The 16,317-nt window shown below is 46.9% G+C and overlaps 1 protein-coding gene across 1 annotated transcript in view; it reads right to left on the reverse strand.

The window, feature by feature from the left end:
• ARMH3 (armadillo like helical domain containing 3) overlaps positions 1-16,317 on the reverse strand; it is a 57,756-nt gene that overhangs the window by 7,555 nt on the left and 33,884 nt on the right. The window contains exons 8-23 of the mRNA XM_077258270.1: positions 16,089-16,175; positions 13,610-13,666; positions 13,479-13,522; positions 12,871-12,931; positions 11,896-11,942; positions 11,719-11,794; positions 8,647-8,740; positions 8,459-8,560; positions 7,465-7,523; positions 6,204-6,269; positions 5,059-5,128; positions 4,856-4,916; positions 4,159-4,247; positions 2,502-2,584; positions 2,243-2,369; positions 1,186-1,261 (exon numbers count right to left, since the gene is read on the reverse strand). Coding sequence (XP_077114385.1) covers positions 1,186-1,261; positions 2,243-2,369; positions 2,502-2,584; positions 4,159-4,247; positions 4,856-4,916; positions 5,059-5,128; positions 6,204-6,269; positions 7,465-7,523; positions 8,459-8,560; positions 8,647-8,740; positions 11,719-11,794; positions 11,896-11,942; positions 12,871-12,931; positions 13,479-13,522; positions 13,610-13,666; positions 16,089-16,175 — 1,199 coding nt within the window. The remainder of the gene's footprint in view (positions 1-1,185; positions 1,262-2,242; positions 2,370-2,501; positions 2,585-4,158; positions 4,248-4,855; positions 4,917-5,058; positions 5,129-6,203; positions 6,270-7,464; positions 7,524-8,458; positions 8,561-8,646; positions 8,741-11,718; positions 11,795-11,895; positions 11,943-12,870; positions 12,932-13,478; positions 13,523-13,609; positions 13,667-16,088; positions 16,176-16,317) is intronic.

A 16,317-nucleotide genomic window follows, 5' to 3' on the forward strand; every position in this document is an offset into this window, starting at 1 on the left:
CTCCATAAAGTATAATGCACCCCCATAGTCATCCATAAAGTATAATGCACCCCCATAGACCTCCATAAAGTATAATGCACCCCCATAGACCTCCATAAAGTATAATGCACCCCATAGTCCTTCATAAAGTATAAAGCACCCCCATAGTCCTTCATATAGTATAATGCACCCCCATAGTCATCCATAAAGTATAATGCACCCCCATAGTCCTCCATGCCCCCCTATAGTCATCCATAAAGTATAATGCACCCCCATAGTCCTCCATAAAGTATAATGCACCCCCATAGTCCTCCATAAAGTATAATGCACCCCCATAGACCTCCATAAAGTATAATGCACCCCCATAGTCCTTCATATAGTATAATGCACCCCCATAGTCATCCATAAAGTATAATGCACCCCCAGAGTCATCCATAAAGTATAATGCACCCCATAGTCCTTCATAAAGTATAATGCACCCCCATATTCATCCAAGTACTAATATGGCCAATGATTTATTTATTTTTAAATACTTACCTTTCCTTCGCTCCCCCACCGTACATATCCTCTTGTAAAGCCGGCAGCTGACTTCAGTGTGCGACAGGAGCATGTGATGTCACTGCCATGCGCCTTGTCATGTGCACGCCAACGTCAGCTGCTGGCCTTTGATTAGCCGGCAGCAAGATGGGTCTGTGCGAGGCAATACACTTCAACTGAATGTGTGTCCGAGGATGAACCTCCAGTTGAAGTCTCTGCTGGCGTCGACGGGCCCAGTCGCAGAGGTGACCGCTGTGTCCACGGTCGTTACGCCGCTGCACAGGAGCCAATGAGCAGCATCATTCCCTCTTTCAGCAGACAGAACTATGATGGTGGCAGCCGATCGGTGGTCGCTGATTGTCTGAATCTCTCATGTGACCATGCTAAGCATTCGTGAGGAGACACAGTGCTGATATCGCTGGAATGACGCCGGTGAGGGAAGAGGGTATGTTTTATTTTATCTTGGACACTTTAGCATTTGTGAAGTCCAGTAGTGAACAACCCATTTAAATGTAAAGGACATGGCGAAGTTGTACAGCCCGGACAGCTTAACCTTGGCTGCAAGCCATGGACTCGTACAAGGCACGGGCCGCCCTCCTTCCAATAATATATTAGGCTACTAAACCTGTAACCCAAACCATGGTGATGGATCATTACAAGCACAAGTACCTGATATTGACCAGCGCGTGGGTGACTTTGCTGGCTGGTTCCTTCCATTGTCCTGCGTTGGTTGAAAGACGAAGTACTGCAAAAAAGAAATACATTGATTACTCACATCTCTGCTTGCAGTCAGTGTATGAAAACGTTAGATTATTTCCCTCCAGCACAATCAGGAACAAGAGGAAGCGTGCGCGGTCCACACAAAGGAAGGTGCGCAGTCCACACAAAGGAAGCGTGAGCGGTCCACGCAAAGGAAGCGTGAGCGGTCCACACAAAGGAAGAGTGAGCAGTCCACACAAAGGAAGCGTGAGCGGTCCACACAAAGGAAGCATGAGCGGTCCACACAAAGGAAGCGTGCGCTGTCCACGCAAAGGAAGCGTGAGCGGTCCACGCAAAGGAAGCGTGAGCGGTCCACACAAAGGAAGGTGCGCAGTCCACACAAAGGAAGCGTGAGCGGTCCACACAAAGGAAGCGTGCGAGGTCCACACAAAGGAAGCGTGCGCTGTCCACTCAAAGGAAGCGTGCGCTGTCCACGCAAAAGGAAGCGTGCGCTGTCCACGCAAAGGAAGCGTGAGCGGACCACACAAAGGAAGCGTGCGCGGTCCACGCAAAGGAAGCGTGAGCGGACCACACAAAGGAAGCGTGCACGGTCCATGCAAAGGAAGCGTGCGCGGTCCAAAGGAAGGTGCGCGGTCCACACAAAGGAGTCGTGCGCGGTCCACACAAAGGAGTCGTGCGCGATCCGTGCAATGGAGGCATGCGCAGTGCACACAAAGGAGGCATGCAAGGTGCACGCAAAGACTCTAAGAGAATTTGGTGAGTGCTGCAGAAGTGGTGGATGCAAGGACTGTCTTTTGGAGCTGCACTTAACTACGCGTGGATCATTTCTGAGCGACTATATAACAATACCTCTATTACAAATTTTTCCTGCAGAGCAGCGCTCCTCGAACACCCACCGTGCAAGAGAATGTACCTGCCCACTTGTCTTTATGAAATTGAGGCAAGTGCCAGATTTAATTCTCCTTTGAGCCTATGTAACAAAAGTTACCTCTGCTTCAGATCTTACCCATAGAGTAAAGGTTGTCAAATATCTGATGCATGCGAATGATCTCATAGTACAACTCATCGTAGCTGCTGGGGGTCGGAAGGAAAGTATCTCCATAGGTGATAAACATGTTGAACAGATTCACCACCTGTGAAAGGAAAAAAACGGCATAAAGAATCTGGGGCAAAATATGTCTGACAGTGGGGAAGAGGACTTAAAATTCGCCAAATCGAAGTTTGAAAGCACAAAAGTACAAGTCAGGACATAAATACGCACTTACCATCAACGCCAACGTGAAGATGTTGTGTTTAGCCAGGAGAACAGTCTCATAGGACATGAGGAATTTCAGCAAATTAATCAACGCTGCAAAGAACAGAAATAATTAAGTGAGACAGAGGATATGAAGGAGACATCACTATTTTTTAGATCAAGAGATGAACTTTTACTCTTTATTCTAGGGCTAAAACAATTTCACATGGCCCTGGATACAGTCTTATGCCACTGCGAATCACATCTCAGCTATCAGAGGGACAGGAAGGCTCTGCTTATTAATGTATAATCTAAGCGGGGGCGGATCTCGATCTCTTGCTCAGGGGTGGAGAGGTGGGTGGTGTAATTTCTTAAAAGGAGTTTCCCTGTTATGGCAATTACACAGGAGGCCACACAGGAGAAAGTGGGAGACAAGAAGGAGAGAGCGAGAGACAAGAAGGAGGGAGCGAGAGACAAGAAGGAGGGAGCGAGAGACAAGAAGGAGGGAGCGAGAGACAAGAAGGAGGGAGCGAGAGACAAGAAGGAGGGAGCGAGAGACAAGAAGGAGGGAGCGAGAGACAAGAAGGAGGGAGCGAGAGACAAGAAGGAGGGAGCGAGAGACAAGAAGGAGGGAGCGAGAGACAAGAAGGAGGGAGCGAGAGACAAGAAGGAGGGAGCGAGAGACAAGAAGGAGGGAGCGAGAGACAAGAAGGAGGGAGCGAGAGACAAGAAGGAGGGAGCGAGAGACAAGAAGGAGGGAGCGAGAGACAAGAAGGAGGGAGCGAGAGACAAGAAGGAGGGAGCGAGAGACAAGGAGAGAGCGAGAGACAAGAAGGAGGGAGCGAGAGACAAGAAGGAGGGAGCGAGAGACAAGAAGGAGGGAGCGAGAGACAAGAAGGAGGGAGCGAGAGACAAGAAGGAGGGAGCGAGAGACAAGAAGGAGGGAGCGAGAGACAAGAAGGAGGGAGCGAGAGACAAGAAGGAGAGAGCGAGAGACAAGAAGGAGAGAGCGAGAGACAAGAAGGAGGAAGCGAGAGACAAGAAGGAGGGAGCGAGAGACAAGAAGGAGGGAGCGAGAGACAAGAAGGAGGGAGCGAGAGACAAGAAGGAGGGAGCGAGAGACAAGAAGGAGGGAGCGAGAGACAAGAAGGAGGGAGCGAGAGACAAGAAGGAGGGAGCGAGAGACAAGAAGGAGGGAGCGAGAGACAAGAAGGAGAGAGCGAGAGACAAGAAGGAGGGAGCGAGAGACAAGAAGGAGGGAGCGAGAGACAAGAAGGAGGGAGCGAGAGACAAGAAGGAGGGAGCGAGAGACAAGAAGGAGGGAGCGAGAGACAAGAAGGAGGGAGCGAGAGACAAGAAGGAGAGAGCGAGAGACAAGAAGGAGAGAGCGAGAGACAAGAAGGAGGAAGCGAGAGACAAGAAGGAGGGAGCGAGAGACAAGAAGGAGGGAGCGAGAGACAAGAAGGAGGGAGCGAGAGACAAGAAGGAGGGAGCGAGAGACAACTATCGATATCCGCCTACTATACAAGTACTAGGCGGAGTCAGGTACTGACATTTACCACCAGCACACGTACGGCCTATACTTAGCCCAGGTCATCACTGTAAGATAGGTGGGGGTCCACAACGTGGTAGAGCTGCAGACACCGCACCACTGGGTTCTGATAAACATAGAAGGGGCTGCCACACACCTGCCCACAGCTCTCTCCAGGTATAATGGAGCCGCACCCGGCACTTCTTCTGGTAACACAGGTGTTTGTGGATGATCTGTATGCAGCGTCTACGATAACACGAATCTGATTATTTACATACGTATAAAACATTCCCCTACACAATAGTACTGATGGTCGCACCACAAACAAATCCCAGCATTACAGACTCAATGTGATAAATGGCTAAAATTAAAAGGTGCTGGAAAGAAAACAAAAATTGCAATTTATTAATCTATTGTTTACAGATCATTGCTTATATTACCGTCCACTTCTGCAATCTCTCAGCGGTGGCCAGTGTCCTAGGCAAGGAGCGCAGCAGCGCTCACAAGTTCTTTCCAATCGAGTGCTGCTCTGAAACAGGCCTGGATTGCTGGATGCAGGGACTTCAGGCCCCTGCGCTACTCCAACGTTGCAGAGGCAAAGCTACCTCTCCTACCAGCATCACCACGAAATGTCAACCAACCAATCTGGAAGACAGCTCCCCGTCACTGACCGGCAGAACGTGACAGCGCTCAGCTGCTGTTCCATCCATTCCCTATGTGACTGCCAAGCCCCACAGAACATGGATGGAGCAGCAGTTGGACCCCACTAATCAATAATTTATCACCTGTGTCTAAGTGATGTCCTGCTTTCCCTGGATAATACCCTTAAAGTTAGTGCTGTGTGCTCAACTTACACATACAAGTCCATCGGAAACTCCTTCATCATGTGGGTGACGATGAATTCCACCATCAGGTCTACAAGAAAAAGGCAAAAAGTTTTGGCAAAGTTTGTGACCCCTAAATAATGAAAAAATTTATCTTTACATTGCTGATATTGTTAATGTTGGGGGAGAGCGGCCGATCCATGGTGTACGATCATGGCGATGAAGTGGCTCACCTAACACCGCGCACACCAGCGGCCGGCAGGGGATGTTCTTGTCGGCGGCTTTTTTCCGATGCCTCATGGGCTGCAAGACACAGAAAAAGTAAGTGAACCCGAATGAGAAAAAGAGCCGAGAAATGTTCAGTCCTGTGCTAATAAAATAATAATATTTTATCATTTTTATTTACATAATGAAAAATAATAATAATGTCTGGCTGTAATTGTACCGGCGTGCAGAATCACAATTCTTTTTACTTTTCCCATCGGCGGAGCTGGGAGAGGGGCTTGTTCTTTGCTTCATGGGCAGTTTTTTTAATGCAATTTTTGGGTGCACGCTGCATTTTGATTGCATTTTTGAATAGGGAAGTGACGCCAGCAGAAAACTGCAAATCTGGCGCTTTGGTTTGTTTTTTTTGGCGTCTACTGTGCAGTTTAAATAATTTTATATTTTTATAGGTCGCACTTTTATGGAGACAATGATCCTTATATTATTGTTTTTATTATTTTGAATTTCTTAAAAAAAAAAAAAGTAGTAAAAAATATTGTAAGTTTCTTTAAATTAACCTGCGATCATTTTAACACGTATACAATTTTTTACAATACTATAGTACTCTGGGGGATTCGCTACTAAAACCACCATGATCATAACAGTGGGTGTCATGAATTGATTACATTTAGTGACAGCCGCAGATGCGGTTTTATTTAATCAAAGGTTGCAGACAATTTTTGTTTTGGAGCTACAGTATTTCAGTAGGAAAGGAACCATAACTTTTTAGGTTTACATAGGAAATAGAACATTATTACAGTATGTAGTTAAAGGGTTATTCCCAATTTCGCAGTTGGGCATTGTTGGACAGTGTTCACACAAACAAGCAGTTTTGCAATTTATTGCTCATTAAAATTTGCACCTGTTCCTGAGATATTAACCCTTGAGCGATGAGTAATGTTCATTTTACCATTTTCTAATCGGTCTCTGAAAAATTCCGGACAACCCCTTTATGGTGTAGACAGCGTTCAAGGAGCGCGAGAATCTCATGGAAGCAATTGGCGCTTTCTATGACTTTAGGAAAGTCGTTTATTCGCTCATACGGCCTTTCCCCGACCCCCCCACATCTCACTCGTATCTTTCCTGGCGACATTTCGGAAGTGGCGGCACTCACCATTTTGTGGAGGTTGACCCGGAAGTTCATGTTGTCGTCATGTAGGAAAGCGTTGGCGTACTGGTCCTGTGCAGGCACAAAATGTGGAGACAATTACTAGCGACGTCCTCGGGGTGTATCTAGAAGCCTACGATGCAGCGAAAAAGCCCCTTAGGGTATGTGCACACAATGCAGATTTAGTGCAGAATTGGTGCAGAACTGCACTGTGATTTACAGTACAATGTAAATCAATGTGAAAAAAAAAAGCTGTGCACATGGTGCAGAAAAATCTGCGCAGAAACGCTGCAGATTTCAAAGAAGCGCATGTCGCTTCTTTTGTGCAGTTCTGCAGCGTTTCTGCTGCAGATTTTTCTGCACCATGTGCACAGCTTTTTTTTTTCACATTGATTTACATTGTACTGCACAGAAACTGCATAGAAACTGCACAGAATCTGCATAGAATCTGTGCAGAAACTGCATAGAAACTGCACAGAAACTGCATCAAATCTGCAGATGCAGATTTAGTGCAGAAAATTCTGCACCACATTTCCTACGTGTGCACATAGCCTTAAAGGGATTTCTCCACTTGCAGCATTGATCCCATATCCACAGGACACGGCACCACTATGGACACAATGTGACTGCTGCCTTGTCCGAACCCAGGTCCAGCAATTACCAAAAGTGGACAGTGCAGTGAAAAAGGTCTTAAATAAAAGCTGAACCGTTTTTAACAGCAGTCATCAGAATTATGAATGTTGCTCTGGAGTATAACAAAGGCTGCATTTAACAAGAAAATGGTTTTAAAATACGCTCCAACCTTGAGTCACAATTCTTACACCTAATGCCGAATAATTTATCCAAAAAAAGGTACAATATAGTGAAAACTATCACGATCAGAGTAGTGGGGATCCAAGCTGGGAGTGCAGGGAGTAGTCCATGACGGCGGAGGAGGCGGTTTCATTTAAAGAGAACCTGACACCAGATTTCTGCTGCCCAATCCTCGGGGAGCACGAATCAGAACGTAACTCCGCAACTATGTAGGTTTTACTCTGAAATGCTGCACACCAGTGATAGTAAGGCAACACCGAACGTGTAGAGGGTTTTTTTTTTTTTAATTATTGTTTTAGTAACTTAAAAAAAATTCTGAATTTTGTGAAACAATAAATAAAGAAAATTGGGTCGAGTTGTTATTTTCGGAGACCTGTAACATTTTTTTTTTTTTGCGTTGATGGAGCCATGTGCTATGGCGTCACAGTCGTACGAGGACAGAAAGGCGACTCACCTCGGCGATGCAGGTCAGGATGATGAGGCAGAGCTTCCCGCTATTGAGCCGGTGTTCATCTACAACACAACGCACGGCAGTGAGAACAGGCACCCGTAAAATGACCGTAGGGGATCGCAGAGATCCAGCTGTTACGGAACTACAAGTCCCAGCCTGTGGTTGCCAGGGCATGCTGGGAGTTGTAGTTTTACAGCAGCTCGTGTGCCAAATGGTGACGACCTAGAGTGTACAGACATGTCCTTGTGTTACAGGATATTTTATGTAAATGTTACTGAATAATGACAAGCGGTTTATTTCCTCCGCCATAGAGCGCTGAATGAGCGCCATACAGTGGATAGAAGCTGTGGCGCTGCCGATCATATGATCACCGGGGGTCTGACGTCCTAGCTCACGCAAAACTATTCTATCAGTGTAATCTGACCGTGTATTAAGCTGTTGTCTGGGGGGAGGGGAATCTTAAAAAAATCTAAAATTATATAAAAAAAAATTTTTTTTATTTTTTTTCATATAAAAAATATTTCATTACATAAGTATATTAAAAAAAAAATGTTTTTTCTCATAAAATATATTTTATTACATAAATATATTTAAAAAAGAAAAATTGTGTATCTCCTTGAGTGTAATAACCTGGATAGTTTGTTCGACAGGTTATTTAGTGTGAAGTGTAGACGGCAAAAATAAAACATTAAAAAAAATATTTTTTTCTATATCTGTATGAAAAAAAATGCCGCATATAAAATGACACAAATTATTTATATGTACCCCAAAATAGAACTAAAAAAAAACAACAAAACAACAATTTGTCCCACATAAAACAAAGCCTCGTACAGCCACATCAGTAAAAAAAAAACAAAAGTTATGAGTTATGGCTGCTGAATAGCGAGGAGGCTAAACTGGAAACAAAAACAAACAAAAAATTAACAATTGGCCGGACACTAATGGGTTACATGTGCACTCCCCCCTCCCATTATATAAGGCCATTTTCGGGGTTCACCCTTTGTGTCTTGCATTACGATGGAGCTGTACTTCAGGAAGGTGATGAGAAGGTTACTGCTCTGGACGTCGGCATCCAGCGGCAGCTCCACGGGGCTGATGACTGCGGGGACAAGAAAGAGAAGAGGATTTTATCCCCAAGCTGTATATATAAGTGCTGTATATAACACGCAGGACCGCATACACTACCATCTGAGGACGGAGGAGTGGTGCCCAGTGGGGTGGTGGGCGTCGTTGGCAGAGGGGTGGTGGGTACCGTGACTAATCCCATCTCTGGATGGCTCTATAGAAAAAGAACGACATTGTGAATGAAAGAAAAATGTAGGTATCTGCAAAAAAAAAAATCCAATCTATCTATATAATTGTCTATGGGTCACTTCTGTCTGTTTGTCTGTCACGGAAATCCAGCGTCGCTGATTGGTCCCTACTCCCCTCCAGTCAGTGCCCCCATAGCGGTTTAGCAGTCCGTTAACGCTGCTATTAACCATGCGTGACCAACTTTTTACTATTGATGCTGCCTATGCAGCATCAATAGTAAAATGATCTAATGTTAAAAATAATAAAAAAATAAAAAATCATTATATTCTCACCTTCCGGCGCTTTTCCCGCTCCTCACGACGCTCCGGTCCCAAGAATCCACTGCGGCAATGACCGGAAATGACGTAGCAGTCTTGCGAGACCGCTACATTATCACGTGTTATTGGCACAATGCATTCTTGGGACCGGGGCGTCGCGAGGAGCATCGCTGAACGCCTGGGCTGGATCAGGGGGCCGCCGGAAGGTGAGTATATAACTATTTTTTTATTTTAATTCTTTTTTTTAACAGGGATATGGTGCCCACATTGCTATATACTACGTGGGCTGTGTTATATACTACGTGGGCTGTGTGATATACTGCGTGGGCTGTTTTATATACTACGTGGCCTGTGTTATATACTACGTCTCTGTGCTATATACTATGTGGGCTGCGCTATATACTACGTGGCTGTGTTATATACTGCGTGGGCTGTGTTATATACTACGTGGGCCGTGTTATATACTACGTGGGCTGTGTTATATACTACGTGGGCTGTGTCATATACTCCGTGCGCTGTACTATATACTACGGGGCTGTGCTATATACTACTATACATATTCTAGAATACCCGATGCGTTAGAATCGGGCCACCATCTAGTAATAAATATAAATACAGAAAATACAGAGCAGATTTCTGCAGAAAATCTACACAATGATACAAACGAAGGTAAATAAGTCACCAAAGACCCGCCCCCACTTCCTGTAGAGATAAAGAGCTGTCCTCACTTCCTGTAGAGACAAAAACCAGCCACCAATTCCTATAGAGACAAAGACCCGTCCTCACTTCCTGTAGAGACAAAGACCCGCCCTCACTTCCTGTAGAGACAAAGACCCGCCCTCACTTCCTGTAGAGACAAAGACCCGCCCTCACTTCCTGTAGAGACAAAGACCCGCCCTCACTTCCTGTAGAGACAAAGAACCGTCCTCACTTCCTGTAGAGACAAAGACCCGCCCTCACTTCCTGTAGAGACAAAGACCCGCCCTCACTTCCTGTACAGACAAAGACCCGCCCTCACTTCCTGTAGAGACAAAGAACCGTCCTCACTTCCTGTAGAGACAAAGACCCGCCCTCACTTCCTGTAGAGACAAAGACCCGCCCTCACTTCCTGTACAGACAAAGACCCGCCCTCACTTCCTGTAGAGACAAAGAACCGTCCTCACTTCCTGTAGAGACAAAGACCCGCCCTCACTTCTGTAGAAAGACCCGCCCTCACTTCCTGTAGAGACAAAGATCAGCCCTCACTTCCTGTAGAGACAAAGATCCGCCCTCACTTCCTATAAAGACAAAGACCCGCCCTCACTTCCTGTAGAGACAAAGAACCGTCCTCACTTCCTGTAGAGACGTAGAGATAAAGACCCGTCCTCACTTCCTGTAGAGACAAAGAACCTTCCTCACTTCCTGTACAGACGTAGAGACAAAGACCCGTCCTCACTTCCTGTAGAGACAAAGACCCGCCCTCACTTCCTATAGAGACAAAGACCCACCCTCACTTCCTATAGAGACAAAGACCCATCCTCACTTCCTGTAGAGACAAAGACCCACCCTCACTTCTTATAGAGACAAAGACCCGCCCTCACTTCCTGTAGAGACAAAGACCCGCTCACACTTCCTATAGACAAAGACCCGCCTTCACTTCCTGTAGAGACGTAGACCAGCCCTCACTTCCTGTATGGAGAAACACCAACCCCCATTTCCTGTAGAGACAAAGACCCACCCCACTTCCTGTAGTCCGACATTGTCTCTTTACAGGAAGTGGGGGTGAGACTAAGATCCGCCCCCACATCCTGTAGAGAGACAGAGCCGCAAAGTTGCAATTAAAAAGATTGGTTGAACACGACCTTCAAATACATATTTTTTTTCCTATAGAGACAAAGACCCGCCCTCACTTCCTGTAGAGACAAAGACCCGCCCTCACTTCCTGTAGAGACAAAGACCTGCCCTCACTTTCTATAGAGACAAAGACCCACCCTCACTTCCTATAGAGACAAAGACCCGCCCTCACTTCCTATAGAGACAAAGACCCGCCCGCACTTCCTGTAGAGACAAAGACCCGCCCTCACTTCCTATAGAGACAAAGACCCATCCTCTCTTCCTATAGAGACAAAGACCCGCCCGCACTTCCTGTAGAGACAAAGACCCGCCCTCACTTCCTGTAGAGATAAAGACCCGCCCTCACTTCCTGTAGAGATAAAGACCGTCCTCACTTCCTGTAGAGACAAAGACCCGCCCTCACTTCCTATAGAGACAAAGACCCGCCCGCACTTCCTGTAGAGACAAAGACCCGCCCTCACTTCCTATAGAGACAAAGACCCGCCCGCACTTCCTGTAGAGACAAAGACCCGCCCTCACTTCCTGTAGAGACAAAGACCCGCCCTCACTTCCTATAGAGACATAGACCCGCCCTCACTTCCTGTATGGAGAAACACCAACCCACATTTCCTGTAGAGACAAAGACCCGCCCCACTTCCTGTAGTCCGACATAGTCTCACCCCCACTTCCTGTAAAGACAAAGATCCGCCCCCACATCCTGTAGAGAGACAGAGCCGCAAAGTTGCAATTAAAAAGATTGGTTGAACACGACCTTCAAATACATATTTTGTTTTCTTTAGAGTTGTGTCCCTTTTACATTTTGGGATTTCCCATCACATGGATCCAATCATGCGAGGATGTAATATTTACTGACCTGTGCCAGGACAGTGATGAAATTCCTATTCAGGTGCACGGCTTCGTAAAGGGAGAGTAGAATGGCTTCGTTAGTTCTGTACGAGATGGAACAACCTCCATTATAGAGAAAACTGCAGGGTAATATGAGCTGCGCTACGGCTCTGGTGGGTGACATAATAGGGAATAACAAACTTACTGGACAGAGATTTTCTCATCTGCATCCGCAATGAACATACTGCCCACCTGTGGAGACAGAGAGAATTACAACTGCTCAGACATGAATTTCTATCACATGGGAACGCCTGTCTGCATCATACACTGTAAGGATAAATATGGTGGCATACAAAAGTTTGTGCACCCCTGGTCAAAATTACTGTTACTGTGAACAGTTAAGCAAGTTGAAGATGAAATCAGTCAGTGAGCTTGTTCTAATAAGACAGGTAATAACTGTTACCCATCTTCTTCTCTCTTTCCTGATTAATTGCCACAATTCTGAGCTCAACTTTCATGTGGGTCATAAATCAGCTAAAAAGGAGCTCAGAAAAAGGAAGAGAAGACTTATAAGCTAGTCTTAACTAGCTCACTGACGGATTCTAAGATAACTCACTCTGGAGGCACTGAAGCAGTGGCATGGAGGAGCGGTGCGGCACTGGGGCAGGAGCGGCAGGGCACGGGCATGGAGGAGTGGCAGGGCACTGGGGCAGCGGCATGGAGGAGCGGCGGGGAACTGGGGCAGCGGCATGGAGGAGCGGCGGGGAACTGGGGCAGCGGCACGGAGGAGCGGCGGGGCACTGGGGCAGGAGCGGCGTGGAGAAGCGGTGGGGTACTGGGTCAGAGGCGTGGAGAAGCGGCGGGGTACTGGGTCAGAGGCGTGGAGATGCGGCGGGGTGCTGGGTCAGAGGCGTGGAGAAGCGGCGGGGTGCTGGGTCAGAGGCGTGGAGAAGCGGCGGGGTGCTGGGGCAGAGGCGTGGAGGAGGGGCAGGGCACTGGGGCAGTCGGGAGACATCACTCTGGCTTTCCAAATGACACAGAGTACAATTCATGCTCCGCATGGTCCGGGCAGCACAAATCTCCCATCAGGTTCCTGATAAAGGCATTGCGGCCATCTTCCTTTCTGTGATAATTGACGTGATCTTATTAATCTATATTAGAATAGCTTTGTGTTACTCACCATATTTGTCAATGCTGAGAAGAAGCCCGTCTGGTTCTCCTCCTCCTTGTCCCTGTATTGCCTGACAAGGAAACAAGAAAAACTCCACTAAGACTGCGACGTAACAGGGAGCATGTGACACGCTGAGGGTCCATTCACACGCTGAGGGTCCTATCACGCGCTGAGGGTCCTATCACGCGCTGAGGGTCCTATCACGCGCTGAGGGTCCTATCACGCGCTGAGGGTCCTATCACGCGCTGAGGGTCCTATCACGCGCTGAGGGTCCTATCACGCGCTGAGGGTCCTATCACGCGCTGAGGGTCCTATCACACGCTGAGGGTCCTATCACACGCTGAGGGTTCTATCACACGCTGAGGGTCCTATCACACGCTGAGGGTCCTATCACACGCTGAGGGTCCTATCACACACTGAGGGTGCTATCAATGCTGAGGGTATAACTACAACCTAACCACAGTATCATAAAAAACACTGACCAGACGCACCTCTTAAAGAAGGAGCATTTATCACATCAGGGGGCGCTACTATCTACCCTCCCCCTCCTAATGCAGAGACAGAAGGGACTTAGACTTACGATACAGATAAAACCTGGCGCGTTTCTGTCTACTTACGTGTTGTACTCAAATAACGCCCGGGCGATGACCAGTCCCATGCCCTGGAACGAGAGCGAGTGCAGAAAAGTATTACCCCGATACACGACAGGAAGGGTCCTAAGCGGCACAAATAATCGGATTATACTCACATTCAACGTCCCCTCGTCATCCACGATAGATAACTTCACAATGTACGGGTTCACAGACTGGAAGGGAAAGAACGGAGAAGGATTATTGTCCATTGTGAAGTATTCCCATCCCATAATGTCTGGGCACATTAGTAGGAGACACCATCACTTTATGATCAGTGGGTATTGCAGAAGCCTCACCATATTTTACCCCATTAAGCAGCAAACTGGAGCTCAGACCCTCACCCTCAGGATCAATGGCGGATCCTGGAGCTTGGATCCCCGTGCTCAGGATCAATGGGGGTCCTGGAGCTCGGACCCTCACCCTCAGAATCAATGGGGGTCCTGGAGCTTGGATCCTCGGGCTCAGGTTTGGTGTGGGTCCTGGAGCTCGGACCCTCACCCTCAGGATCAATGGGGGTCCTGGAGCTTGGATCCTCGCGCTCAGGATTGGTGTGGGTCCTGGAGCTTGGACATTCACCCTCAGGATCAATGGGGGTCCTGGAACTTGGATCCTCGTGCTCAGGATTGGTGGGGGTACCAGTGCTCGGACCCTCAACCTTAGGATCGATGAGGGTCATCCTCACTCTCAGGAATGGTGGGGTCCCAGAAGTTGGGCCCTCACCCTCGGGATTGGTGGGGTCCCAGATGTTGGGCTCTCACTTTCAGGATTGATGGGGTTCCTGGTGCAAAAGTGTTATTATATTTTACTAATCTGTCAGGGCATAAAAAATTGGAATGTCCGTTTAATGGAGAAAATATGCATGGCTGTCACTGATGGTGGATTATCACAACCTGACATCCAATAAGCGTCGATCACTTATTACAATAGAACAAGGTGGAAAGACAACGTAGGCGCCACTTATCTCAGACAGCATCTACTGTAAAAAGTGTACAACTGGCCACATATGAGAACTGTCACCCGGGTGTTCGATCAGTAGCAGCTGTCTCTCTAGATGAACGTTCTCTCTCCCAAGAGAGTTGGGAAAAAAACAGAAAATAATAAACAACCACAAAACTCATCTGTCCGACATGAAGATAATCCACACTGTCCCACAACAATCCGGATGATTTGGCGAGTAGTCATATCAGTGATGCGACCGCTCTCCCCGCCAGCCAGTTCACACTAAGACAGGAGCGTAATCACGCTCATGCAGTGTGTAGTGATGAGCTTCCGTGACAAAGTTCACCGGAGCTCGCTCCGTCAGAAAGTTTTCACTGATGTGACTGCTCTTCAAATCATCCAGATCGTCATGGGTCAGTATGAATCATCACGTCGGACAGGCAAGTGATATGGTTGTTTATTATTTTTCTTCTTTTACAGGTGACATGGGCTTCAGTGGATTAGGCGAAAAGGTGAGCATTATGGTTCTTTATTATTTTCAGTTTTTTTTCCAGGGGACAAGGGCTTCAATGGATTAGGCGTAAAGGCGAGTATAATTGTAAATTTTTATTTTTATTTCAAATAAAAAGGAGTTTGTGTCACTATTTTATTCTGGCTGTGGTTTTTTATTCCAATCTGATTATGGGGTTAGTAATGGGGGTGTTTTATAGACGCCTCTCCATTACTAACCTGTGGGCTTGATGTCAGCAACCATAAAACAGCCAACATCAACCCCACAACTATTAGTCCACTTGCCCCCGCACCAGGGGAAGTGGGAAGAACCAAGCAAAGCACAAAAATTGGCGATTCTATTAGATGCGCCTTTTCTGGGGCAGAAGCGGGCTGCTATTTTTAGGCTGGGGGGGAAGGGGCAATATCCATGGCCCCTTACCAGCCTGAGAATACCAGTCCAAACCTATTTGCTTTACCTTGACTGGTTGTCAAAAATGAGGGGGGACTCCAAGCCTTTCTTTTTTTAAATGTGTTACTTAAATATTTAAAAAAAACACGAATAAGACCCCTCTATTGTTGATAACTACCAATGATAAAGCTAACAGCTGAGGGTTGCAGCCCGCAGCTGTCAGTTTTGCCTGCGCTGGTTATCAAAAATAGAGGAGATCACACGTCATTTTTCTATTCAATTTATTTATAGCAAAGGCGACAGCTGATGAATACTCTCATCAGTGGCGTCTGTTCTCGCTGTTATCAGTGACAGCAGGCATAGGCTGATGGGAGTAGTACTCGCTTATCATCCGATGCTTAAGACCGTCAGTAACCTTTTTACTGCCAGTCAGAGCTGCTGGCTCATGCTGTCATCTGACAACGTGGGAATCGCAACTCTCTAACCGGCGGTAATAATCTTACCGCCGATCAGAGCGGCCGGTAGTTCTCACGCTGTCACACAGATGACACGGTGGGAAAGAGCCCATGGAGAAGCTCCTGGAGAAGTTCGTGTTCAGGGTCTGTGCTTGAACACTAGGTGTTCTGTATGGACCTCAAATTTTACTGTATCTTTAATTGTGAGATCTTCAGGAGACCTGGACTAATATTACGTTGCTGATATATCAGATTCTATACAGATTCGTTCTGCCAGGTGGGGTCTAAAAAATCACGCACTTCGTATTTTCTGTAGTTCACTAGAAGTGCCAGCAATACCACAGCATCGTAGCCGTGTTCACGGCGGCTGGGAGGATGGGACAGAATCTAAAAAGGAAAGAAGAAAAAGGATCAGAATATTAAAGTATGAAAATAATATAACAATTATAATACACTGAGGCTGATCATTGAAATCCAAGAACTATTGGACTTTGTCTACGCCCCTCTGTTAACATCCTCAATGGGCAAC

The sequence above is a fragment of the Ranitomeya variabilis genome, chromosome 4, assembly GCF_051348905.1.
Source record: "Ranitomeya variabilis isolate aRanVar5 chromosome 4, aRanVar5.hap1, whole genome shotgun sequence".
NCBI lineage: Eukaryota > Metazoa > Chordata > Amphibia > Anura > Dendrobatidae > Ranitomeya > Ranitomeya variabilis.